Here is a 12,423-nt window from a genome sequence, read left to right as displayed (position 1 = left end):
GTGTCTCAGTAAGAAATGCACTGGAGTCAGAAAGAAATCGCTGCACCAGTCCTCTCTCCCATGGGACGTATGCAACTCCATCTGCTGCTTCATGTGCTAAGAGCTACGGATGACAGTCATTTCTAAGAAACCACAAAAATAAATTTCTTTCCAGGCTGTACTTCGCATTTTTACCTCCATTGAGCATATCACTGGGCACCAGGCAGAGAATACTATGGGTAACAAAATCTCATTGGCTTTAGATGTATCTACATTTGGGAAGCGGGCCATTCTGGAGGTTTCCTCTGGAATATCCAGATGATGGAGGTGCCACATTGATGAGATGTTTCCTATAACATCTCTCTTAATCCCCTCCTTTGTTTCTCCTGTGTGGACCCCGCTTTCCTTTCAGCTTCTTCAGCTCCATTCTCGGGCATGAGATTTGTTGTTCCAGCGTGGACTCACTCTCCATCCTTAGAACTGTCACCGATAGTTGCTTTTCTGGGTGAATAGGCAAACTCATTGGTTGAGAGACCTCAAGGTAGGAGGAAATGAGCTGCAGTGTCCACGGGAGAACTAGGGTGCGCTCAAGGAGTGACTTGGTGGCGCGTTCCCCTGAGGGTGGAGGCCAGCCTGCCGGGCGAGTAGGGAGGCCGAAGTAACCGCTCCGCCTCCCGGGCCCTTTCAGCCTTAGCTGAATCTCGCCGCAAAACAAGGAGGTTTTGCGGACCTAACGTAATTTGGAAAAACCACCTTTCAGCCCCTGCGTGTTTCTCCTCCCAAAGGTCCAGGTGTGCCTGCTCTCTCGTGCACCCCGGTCATTCCAGGCCGTCCTCTGTCTCAGGGCCGTAAAGTGCTATAATTAATAGAAATTCTCTTGTGGAGGACCATTTCAGAAGTTTCAGTAGGAATTTCATTTTAATGTTTAGGTACAGTAATAGTAGTTGCTTTATTAATAAGGTATTCAAGTGCCTGGTGTGTGCCCTATAAAGCCCTATGGAAGATAGAAAACTGACTCTAACATAAAATGTTCCAAGGTACTTCCTGCTGCATTGTTCATAATAGCAAATCATTGAAAACAGCCCACGTGATCATCGATAGGGAACTGTTTAAACAATAGTACACTCATACCATAGAATACTGAATAGCTATACAAAAGAACACCAAGAAAAGGGTCTGTAAATATACGAAAAAATCTCCAGGACATATTTAAGTGAGAGGGGAACCCAAGGTGTTGTCTTTGTGTAAGAAAGGGAATAAATTATTTGCCTAAAGATGTTCTAAAAGCGCGCAATGACGTAGGGGGACGTGCGTGCCCTCTGTATGAGGTTGGGGAGCGACTGAGTCGGCCTTTTCTGCCCGTTCCTCCCCCTAGCCCCTCCTTCAGCTTCTTTGAGCACTTAATAGAAAGTGCCGCTCCGGCTGCACCGCGCTCGGTCAGAGCTCCCGGCTCCTGCTAAGGTAGTGCCTTAGCATGATCATCTACCGGGACCTCATCAGCCATGGTCAGTAGGACAGACAGAGGGTAACGTTGATGACTCGCTCATTGGTGGAAATGCGTCCTCTGAAGGCCCGGAGGGCGAAGGTCCCGAAAGCACAGTAATCACTGGTGTTGGTACTGTCATGAACCATCAGTTGCAGGAAACCAGCTTCACAAAAGAAGCCTACAAGAAGTACATCAAAGATTACATGAAATCAATCAAAGGCAAACTTGAAGAACAGAGGCCAGAAAGAGTAAAACCTTTTATGACAGGGGCTGCAGAGCAAATCAATCACATCCTTGCTAATTTCAAAAACTACCAGTTCTTTATTGGTGAAAACATGAATCCACATGGTGTGGTTGCTCTGCTGGACTCCTGTGAGGATGGTGTGAACCCATATATGATTTTCTTTACAGATGGTTTAGAAATGGAGAAATGTTAACGAATTCTGCCATGACTTTGGATGCATCAGCTGTTGCCATAACGGGCTGCTCCTCTTCACCCACATGACACCAGGACTTAGACAGATGGGACTGATGGCCTCTTGAGCTCTTCATTTGTTTTGACCCTGATTTATTTGGAGCAGAGGCATTGTTTTTAAGAATAAAAAACATGTCATGTAGGTTGTCTAAAAATAAAATGCGTTTAAACTCATTTGAGAGAATGCCTCTTAGTTTAACACACATTTAAATCCATCCTGTGTAGTGTCCTGGAGAAGCTAGAGCCTGGTCGTAGACTACTGCTAGAAAGTATAAGACTGCCTGCAGATAACTTCTACAGTGAAAAACTACTTCTGGGACTGGAATATAAAAAACAAGAATCAAAAGTCTTCATTCTGAGTTCAAGTAAAGGGAAAGACCATGCTCATAGCTGGGCCAACGTTTGAAGTGGATTCCTTACACATTTCATCACCCACAAACAGAAGTAGTTAACTCTGGAGGAGATTACCAAAAGAATAAAAGGAGACTAATAACAGTAAAAAAAAAAAAAAAAAAAAAAAAAAGATGTTCTAAAAGAATATACAGGAAACTTCAACAAAGGTGGTTACCATTATTGTGGGAGATAATGGAGTAGATAGGGACACGGTGAGAACAAGATTTCTTAATGTTTCTATTTTGTAATGTTCTGATTTTTGAACCAGTTTCTTTCTTTTTTTTTTTTAAGATTTTTATTTATTTGACAGAGACACAGTGAGAGAGGGAACACAAGCAGGGGGAGTGGGAGAGGGAGAAACAGACTTCTCACTGAGCAGGGAGCCCAATGCGGGGCCGAACCCAGGACCCTGGGACCTGGGACCGTGATCTGAGCCGAAGGCAGATGCTTAATGACTGAGCCTCCCAGGCACCCCTGAACCAGTTTCAAAATATAAAAGTTTATTAAAATTGGAAATAATAATGCCTAAATGTGAGGATAAAGTGACATATGCCTAGCACATACCAAGTTCTCAATAAGGGGCTATTATTATCCATATTACAAAGGGCTTCCCAAGGGCAATCATTGTTAGGACCTCCGTAATTACATTTTGGAAGTATGCCTAATTACTAGAAAGGGTTTTAGACTGGATGCCCATCATCACCACTACCTGTGACTCAGTACAATTCTTTTTAATCAGGACCAATCAATAGCCATATAAACTGCATTTCCCAACAGCTACACTCCCCAGGCATTGGTAATCCACAATATTTGTAAAGCACTTTTACCTTTCAACAGGTTTTCCCAAGATTCTGGTTTTCTCCATAATCCTGTGAAGATCTATAGATCTATACATTTATATGAAAGACCTCATTTCTGTTCTTTTGGGAATGTAGAATACATTTGTAAAGACAAGGCGAACACATCAATAATGTAAAACATTGGAAGATGTTCTATAATTAAGGGCAGAATCGTAATATAACATTGGAAGATGTTCTATAATTAAGGGCAGAATCATAATATAATCCTGGTCAGAAGTACACTGACAGTGAGTGACTTGACATAGATAAGACTTCACTGGGGAAAACAGAACATTTCAGACTTTATCTTCTAAAAATGTTCTTACCTTTCTAGTTTCTCCCATCTCCTCTCTATTTAAGTCTTTCTTGAGTAGATAGTTGAGGTGTTTTCTGTTGTCTTTCTTCCACAAGGCAGTTAGGTTAGTAAATGGCTTATGGCTCTGTCTTCATAAGGTCTAATTCCTGGAGTGTCTTAATCAATGTTCTTTGGGTTGGGAAGCACAGAAACCTGAGCAAGGAATGAGAATGTGTATAATGATTTAGGGGGAGCTCTGGAATCAGAGCCGAGAGTAGCTGCACTGGAGAAGAGAACGCCATCCAAGATGGTTCTTCTCTCACACTGGCATCATGGCCCCTCTCTGCACATCTACTCTATTCTTATTTGGGAGCAGAAATTTTCAGCTTCTTTGAGCACTTAATAGAAAGTGGCTGTCTTAAAGCTCTCCAGTTTGTGGATCATTCTAGCTGTCTTGTACACCTATTTTTAAAAATTTCTTTATTTCTTTATTTATTTTTAAAGATTTTATTTATTTATTTGAGAGAGAGAATGAGATAGAGAGAGCATGAGGGGGGGGAGGGTCAGAGGGAGAAGCAGACTCCCTGCCGAGCAGGGAGCCCGATGCGGGACTCGATCCAGGGACTCCAAGATCATGACCTGAGCTGAAGGCAGTCGCTTAACCAACTGAGCCACCCAGGCGCCCATAAAATTTTTTTTTAATTTTTTTTTTTTTAAGATTTTATTTATTCATCTGACAGAGAGAGACACAGTGAGAGAGGGAACACAAGCAGGGGGAGTGGGAGAGGGAGAAGCAGGCTTCCCACTGAGCAGGGAGCCCGATGCGGGGCTGGATCCCAGGTCCCTGGGATCATGACCTGAGCCGAAGGCAGACACTTAACGACTGAGCCACCCAGGCACCCCCTATTTTTAAAATTTCTAAAGATTATTTGATCAGTTTTGTTTTAAGTCAGGTGTCTGCCTGAATCCAGTCAGCTGTGCTAGGGGAGGAGTAGGGCACTGCCAGAGCCATATCTAGGAGGGTAGTAGGGGCAAGAGAGGCAGAGCTGGACAGATAGTCTAAAATATATGTGAAATACATGAAAATACAGAGCTCAGGCAAAACCTAACACCCATGTTAAGAGAGAATAAGTACAGTGAGGCATGTCATAACAAGAAACAGTGCCTTGGGTGCCTGGGTGGCTCAGATAGTTAAGCATCTGCCTTCGGCTCAGGTCCTGATCCCAGGGTCCTGGGATCGAGTCCCACATCAGGCTCCCTGCTTGGAAGGGGGCCTGCTTCTTCCTCTCCCTCTGCTGCTCCCCCTGCTTGTGCTCTTTCGTTCTCTCTGTCAAATAAATAAATAAAATCTTAAAAAAAAAAAAAAAACAACAGTGCCTTATTTTTCTGATCCATTTTGCTTTTGAATTCTTTTAATTGACTTTCCACATAACTCCTTCCATATGCTTGGTAGACTGTAGGAAAGGAACTCAAATGCACAGATGGAGTAGAAGGTTGCTTTTGTGTACCATTTGAAAGAAAATCTTTCATGACCATCCTTTCAACCAGACTAATTCATTGGAATCTCTGGGTTTGAGGCTCTGTGGCATTGACATTTTTAAAAAACTCACTGAGTGATTCTGATGGGCAGGCACACTTGAGAACCATCATATTTATGACGAATAGGAAGGAAAATTGGGAAATAATTATTGAAAGGGAACTTTCTGTTATTGATCTACTTCCCTTATTCGAGTTTATTATATGGATATTCATTGATTTTTCTAACAAATATTTTAAGTAATTTCTGTGCTCAGGTCACTGCTCACTCACAGTGCTTACTTGGAATAGTGAATAAACCAAACATGGTCCCTACCCTCATGGAGTTTCTAGTACCATGAGGGAGACAAATAATCTCAAAGTGGTAAGAGCTATAATTAGGGCAAGTAGAGGGTGCTATGGGAATGTATAGAGTTAGCACTTCTGGTGAGGGATGGGCGGTCAAAGAAGGCTTCCTGCAAGTATTATTCAAGTGAGTTATGCTTAAATTGTTTATTCTTGTTACAAATCTCAACATCCCATTCTCTTTTTAATTAGCCTAATATTAATTCATTAGAGAATTTTTAAAAATCATCTTTTTTTTCTCTTTAAGGTGACTCATATTCTCAATGTTGCATATGGAGTTGAAAATGCTTTCCTCAGTGACTTTATATATAAGAGCATTTCTATATTGGATCTGCCTGAAACCAATATCCTGTCTTATTTTCCAGAATGTTTTGAATTTATTGAACAAGCAAAAATGAAGGTAAGTTTCATTTTGATCCACAGTTCCTCAAAGGCAGAAATTTTAAAGTACAAGTCCATTATCCAATCTTTATTCTTTTTGTGATGAATATAGAGAACCACTATGAAATTTCCCCTCCACCAATCGTTCATGAACTCCTACAACTTTTTAGTTCTCCAGTTTTTCTTCTCAATGAGATATATACTTTTTTTTTTTTTAAGTAATCTCTGTGCCCAATGTGGGGCTCAAACTCATGACCCTGAGATCAAAAGTTGCATGCTCTATTGACTGAGCCAGCCAGGCGCCCCTCAATGAGATACTTACTTTTAACATTAATTTCTCATCTTCCTATGGCTTCCTGAGAAATATTAGGAGATAAAAATCTCCACTTAACTGAATTTTCCTGTGTTTATATGTACTTAGATTTCCTTTGATGCTTTATAACCACCTGCCCTCTAACCAGTTTGCAAGATAATCAGGTGGAGTATGGGATAGATACTGCTGTAGTCCTTTTAATGTATTTATGAAGATTAATTTGCATTTTTGTGGATGTGGTAGGGATAGTGAATTTATGCATTTTTAACAATAGAAAGTTATAGGGTGCTCTAAGGACTAAATGTGTATTGCTTTACTGAGATTGTATGAAAATGCTGATCAAAAGCTGTCCACTGGTTCTCTTACTTTAAAAGACCAACAGATAATATCCTACTTCAACTTTGGTAATAGATCCAAGTCAACACTGGGCTTCTCGGTTGGCTATTACCAGTAATTATACCTTGAAATGACATCATTTTTAGTTAGCATATAATTCTTAAAAAATTTATGTGAGATAAATAGATGGGAGTGTAGAAGCACTTACAGAGAAAAGTTAACTCTCCTGGGGCACCTAACAATTAATGACACTCAACATTAGAATCCAGCTTAGTTGAATTCTGGCTAATGATTTCCCTTCTACCTTTTCTCCTAACCTTTTTTCTTCCCTCTCCCTTCCTTTTATTTAGTAAAATTTATTGAATGCCTTACGTGCCCAGCACTGTTCTAGGTGCTTTCCTTTAGATTATCTGGAAAATATAAAACTCTTCAACTCTACCATTCAGCTTTATTTAATAGCAGATATTTAGATAAAAGAAGAGGAAGAGGGTTTCTAATTCAAGGCCTACTATTGGCCAGTATTTTCTCTTATGAAAAATTTTATAAGATCTGGATTATAACATTCCAGTGTGCCAGTTGATAGTGTTAAAAATAAACATGATCATGTTTCTGTATTAGCTGCTTCTCTAAGGAGATGTGAGATATGCCTTAAATGGCAAAAGAAAAATATAGGCATCATCCATATGCATATTCATATTCAAAGATATGTACATGTTGCAAGCAAAAAGTAGAAAGGGTAATAATTGATTAAAAGTTTCCTTGGCTTGGGTTTCCTAAAAAACAGAACCTGAGACAAAGATTAAGAGCTGGTGCCTCATTTGAGAGATGGAATCCATGGGCAGTGAGAGTGGGAGAAAGGGAAGTGATTCAGGAAAGGATGGGAAGCCACGTGAGATGATGCATTTCCCTTGCTAAGCACAACTGCACAATGAGCTGACAGTGGACTAGTTGGGTGCTTAGCAGGTGTACCTGCTCTGCCACTTAAGGCATCTTCTGGCAGGGAGCACAAAGAATTGCACCTCTGTACAGACTTGGGGAGGGAGGGAAGAGAGAACTCATCTACCTGGCTTCCTGTCAGCTCCTGTTTTAGTGGTCAAAATTTACCCCCCAGGGAGGTAACTAATCCCACAGTTCCAGGTTACACACTCTGTCCTTCAGCAGCTGCCTTGAAGCCAAACTCAGTGGCCTGTGGACTTTGCATCCACGTTCAGAAGCAGCAGGGGAATCCAGAACTCAGGGTGTACTTGTTTCTGCAGAGACCATCACAGGGGAAGAGCCAGGCTTTCTCAGTAGGCCAGCAAAACTCATCAGGCCTAAGGGGGGCAGTGGGCCAAGAAGTGGAGGCTGAGGTGGAGAAGCTTAGGGCCCATGAGGTGATGGCACCAAGGGAATCTGAGGAGGTACCTACAAGGTTTCTGCTACTAGATGTATTAGAATTCCATAATCTGTTCTCATTTCTCAAGCATTATGTTTGTTTGTTTGTTTTTAAAGATTTTATTTATTTATTTGAGAGAGAGAGAATGAGAGAGAGAGAGCACATGAGAGGGGGCAGGGTCAGAGGGAGAAGCAGACTCCCTGCCGGGCAGGGAGCCCAATGCAGGACTCGATCCAGGGACTCCAGGATCATGACCTGAGCTGAAGGCAGTCGCTTAACCAACTGAGCCACTTAGGCGCCCCTCAAGCATTATGTTTTATACTGCAGTCCTAAACTCAGCCAATATTTCCTTGCCCTGAAAACTCTTTACAGTTCAAATTAATACATACTTAGTTTTAGCAATAGAATTCTTGAATTTTCTTCATTTTTTCTAGAAGAGATCTTTTCGTAACTTTCTCTGTTATATATGCAGGTTTTATTAAATGTGATTACTCAGTTAATTGAGTGTCTCAAAACTACCTTTCTAGGCCCTACACTTTGTTGTTTTATCTTTTCACATACAGCTGCCAAAAGGAATCTCTTCTATTTTCCCATGTCTTTTCTCATTTTCCTCTGTACTTATAAAACCCTGTTGTTTGGTTTCTCTGCCTTTTCTCTATGTCTGCCTCATGCATTATTTGTTAGATTTATGCCTTAAGGGACAAATACACACAAGAGGAAAGTAGTAGAGTAAGCTCTGTAGCCTTAAGAGTTCTTTTATGAAAATTTACTTGACTCCCTTTTTTTATGGGCAAAAGGTTTTGTTAATATGAAAAGGTGTATTTGATAGTCCATGTTTACTTTATTACTCATTTTATGGGATATGATTTTAAAAACATGATGTAAGTAAACTATGTCATTGTAGAAAAATTGGAAAATACAAATAAGTAAAAATTTACCCTCCTCACACCATTTAGACATAATTACTGGTAACATTTTCATATATATTTTTTTAAATATCAAAAGACTCATTTAAAAAAGACCTAAACTTGGCTCAGTTAATCTGTCAACAAATATTAATTACTTATTCTGAGAGGATATGAGGGATACATACATACTGCTGCCCTCAAGGAGCTTGCAGTCTAGTTGAAAAGTTACTCACAACAGCGTGAGAACAAAGAATGCTTGATAAACTGGAAATACTATAACATGATTTCTATCTGCCCATAGCAAAACGGTGATTCAAATTTTTAAGAGAACACTTTCTTCTTGGGAATGGAGAACAAAATTAATTTATTTGCTTGGCAAACATTCATGGAATATCTACTGTGTGCCTAAAATTGCACTAAGGATGCAGCATACAAAGATGGCTAAGATATCCCCCCTGACCCCATCTCACTCAGAGAGAGACAGGCTTCTTAGAGCAGAAGCTGGTGTTAGCTGGACCAAGAAGCGGAGCAAAGGCCTTCCAGGTGGAGGACAACAGTTAGTGCGGAAAATGTTTCTTTATGAATTTAAATCATTACTATTTTGAGTCCTGGAAAGCGGATATAAAGTGAATAACTTTTTTTTTTTTTTTTTTTACAATTTCATTCATTTATTTGACAGAGAGAGCACAAGCAGGGGGAGCTGCAGCCGAGGGAGAGGCAGAGGGAGAAGCGGGCTCCTTGCTGAGCAGAGAGCCTGACGTGGGACTCAATCCCAGGACCCTGGGATCATGACCTGAGCCGAAGGCAGACGCTTAACCTACTGAGCCACCCAGGCGCCCAAGCCAATAACTTTTCTGAGAATACTTTCTCTCCTTTTTATTTTAAGATTTATTTACTTATTTTAGAGAGAGAGCGAGGTGGGGAGGGGTAGAGGGGAGCAAGAGAGAATCTCAAGCAGACTCCCCGCTGAGCACAGAGTCCAGGGTGGGGCTCGATCTCATGACCCTGAGATCATGACCTGAGCAGAAACTGAGAGTCAGACACTTAACCCACTGAGCCACCCAGGAGCCCCTTTGGGAATACTTTCAAGGACAATATGATACCCAAAGAATAATAAAAGATAAATAAGTCAATTCAAAGGCTATAGAAAGCAACAGAAAGGTAGCTGTTACATAAGGGTATAAGAAAGAAGAAAATAATAACATTATTAAACATGAGTAGTATGTAGTCAGGATATATTAAAAATGACATTGAATGATATCTCTTATTTAGCTTACAATTCTGTGTTTCTTTCGAACATCTGATTTGTTTTGAGATGAAAGAAATTCCTTACTAGTTTTCATCATTTACTGTAATATGATTTTTAAATGCCTCTAATCTCATAAAAATGACCTATTACACAAAGTGAGAAAAGTTGCATGTATGTATAGTATTGGTATTAGCCCATCCTGTACAGAAACAGTTAAAATTTGGAAATAGTCATAAATATAAGAAAACAATTGAAATTCTTTTTTGATAATGAGGATTTTCAAAATACTAATTTTTATTGTGAATCATTTGGTTTTCTTGAAATGAGAAGCATTTGCAAATTTATTGCAATACATTAGGAAAGGAATTTTGCAACAGATTTATAATTGTGAGAGAACTGCCTTGCAAAAGTGAAATAATCCAATGAGTCCTAAGGATGATATTGTTAATCTATGCTTTGGGTAGAGAGTTTTCAGTTTAGGTTTTATTTTGTTCCCCTTCCCCTGTTCCCATCTTTCTTTTGTGTTGTACCAAAAGAAGAATCAGGAAATGAAGTAATTAACCAGAATGTCTAATTCTTTAGGGTTCACTTCATTTCATCTAGATCATTAACTTTTTAAAAGCCTGAGATAAGTCAACCTATATCAGTGCTGTTCCGTCAGCTCCATCATTTCATTATTAATGCAGTATTACCCCGTCAGCATTGGTCTTGCACTGTGTCCCTCTTCACTTGTAAAGTATCATTTGCAAGTTACCCGAAACATTTTTCATTTATTGACCTGATGCTAAGGTATCTAATTGCCTTTTCTACTTCATATTGTCATGAGCTGTTTGTGTCATCATTTTACTACCTCATAAATTTAACTATTTTTTAAGTTACTTCCTTCCAGAATAAAGTATATCCAAGGGTAGAAAATTTTTTCCTTGCTGGTCATTTTACACATAGATTACCAAGCCAGTGACACTAGTTTCTTCTTGGTCTTTCTGTTCAGTGTTATGATTGTCATTTTATTTGTTTCCACATATATTACCTGTGATTTTTCTCTTATTTATGGATGTGTATTTCCTAAGTTTACTAGGCTTTTATATGTACTTTACTATATTACTTCAGTTTAATAAAAGATACTTTTCCAAAATTCTAAATACATTATCAAGGCATTTCAATCCCTGGGGGGTAGGAAAAGAAGTTGGTTGATTGATTAATTGAATTTTTTTTCCATTCATTGCTTGTAAGGAATTGTATTTTGGTAATTGAATACATTGAGTCAAACAAATTGATAAAAGGAATATTTTAATAATTTCAGGTAGTATAAGAATGTACAAGTGATTTAATAACCTTTCTAAGTGAATAATGGAGATTTTTGATTGATTTTATTGCAGGATGGAGTGGTTCTTGTTCATTGTAATGCAGGAGTTTCCAGGGCTGCTGCAGTTGTAGTAGGTTTCCTGATGAATTCTGAAGAAATCTCATTTACCAGTGCTTTCTCTTTGGTGAAAAATGCAAGGCCTTCCATATGTCCAAATGCTGGCTTCATGGAGCAGCTTCGTACATACCAAGAGGGCAAAGAAAGCAATAAATGTGACAACATACAGGAATTAGAAAGGGGTGACAGCTCATGAGTTACATTCCAGCAGATAAAGGACAACTGTAATTTCTGAATTGGCCCCTATAGCCACCGGTCCCCTTTTTTGAAGAGTAGACTAGTAAAAACTTCCTTTTGTCTTGTGTTTTTCAAGTGGAAATGGAGGTTAATTGATTGTCTTGAAGTAGTGTATAAACACATTTTTAAGTTATATCATTTTTTCTTGGGTATTATAATGTGTGATTGAATGCTTCTTTAATTTGCTAAGAGGAGATAATGTATTACCAATAATTGATTTCTGTAGAAGAAAAAGATTTAATTCAAAATCTTTATTAGAGCATGAAAGGATTTTTTCTATTCCAGCAACCATTTCCATGAAGGAAAAAACTTGAAGTGCTACTTGACTTACTATTTCAGAGGGAGGTAAATTTCTTTGTAAAGAATTTGAGATTAAAAACTAATACCTTAAACCTCCCAAAGAGATAACCCAAATCTGAAGGTTGACACAATATAGGCATACCTCATTTTATTGCACTTCACTTTTTGTGCTTCGCAGATGTTATGTGTTTTACAAATCGAACTTGGCAGTCCCCCATCGAGGAAGTCTATTGGCACCATTTTTTTCCAATAGCATCTGCTCACTTCGTGTCTCTGTGTCACATTTTGGTAATTCTCATAGTCTTTCAAACTTGTTCATTATAATTGTATTTGTTATGGTGGTCTGTGATCAGTGATCTTTGATGTTACTATTGTAATTGTTTTGGGGTGCCACGAACCAGACCCATGTAATACAGTGAACTTAAAATTGATAAATACTGCATGTGTTGTGACTGTTCTATCAGTTGGCCCTTCCCCCATCTCTCCCTCCCCTTGGACCTCCTTTTTCCCTGAGACACAACAATATTGAAATTAGGCCAATTAATAATCCTAC

The 12,423-nt window shown here is 39.2% G+C and overlaps 2 protein-coding genes across 4 annotated transcripts in view; both read left to right on the top strand.

The window, feature by feature from the left end:
• Positions 1-12,423, top strand: part of DUSP19 (dual specificity phosphatase 19) — a 34,142-nt gene that overhangs the window by 10,208 nt on the left and 11,511 nt on the right. Inside the window, exons 3-4 of one of the 3 annotated variants that reach the window (XM_032406722.1) lie at positions 5,596-5,748; positions 11,290-12,400. In XM_032406722.1, coding sequence (XP_032262613.1) covers positions 5,596-5,748; positions 11,290-11,529 — 393 coding nt within the window. In that variant the 3' untranslated portion in view covers positions 11,530-12,400. Of the gene's footprint in view, positions 1-5,595; positions 5,749-11,289; positions 12,401-12,423 lie in introns of those variants that run through there. The other 2 variants (XM_032406733.1, XM_032406741.1) reach the window with 2 other exon arrangements.
• LOC116637500 (translationally-controlled tumor protein-like) lies at positions 531-2,413 on the top strand. Its single transcript, XM_032412933.1, has 2 exons — positions 531-623; positions 1,453-2,413. Exons 1-2 carry the CDS (start codon positions 531-533, stop codon positions 1,900-1,902), a joined length of 543 nt encoding a protein of 180 aa, XP_032268824.1. The 3' UTR covers positions 1,903-2,413.

The sequence above is a fragment of the Phoca vitulina genome, unplaced genomic scaffold, assembly GCF_004348235.1.
Source record: "Phoca vitulina isolate PV1807 unplaced genomic scaffold, GSC_HSeal_1.0 scaffold1, whole genome shotgun sequence".
NCBI classification, from domain to species: Eukaryota; Metazoa; Chordata; class Mammalia; order Carnivora; family Phocidae; genus Phoca; species Phoca vitulina.
This window is presented reverse-complemented; position numbering and strand designations above follow the sequence as displayed.

What these genes read in the sequence shown, in the direction of transcription:
- LOC116637500 (XM_032412933.1), top strand. Translation starts at nt 531, where the DNA reads ATGAGCTGCAGTGTCCACGGGAGAACTAGGGTGCGCTCAAGGAGTGAC. An exon ending in GAGGCCAGCCTGCCGGGCGA is followed by an intron (nt 624 to 1,452) that starts GTAGGGAGGCCG and finishes GTAGTGCCTTAG; the next exon opens with CATGATCATCTACCGGGACC.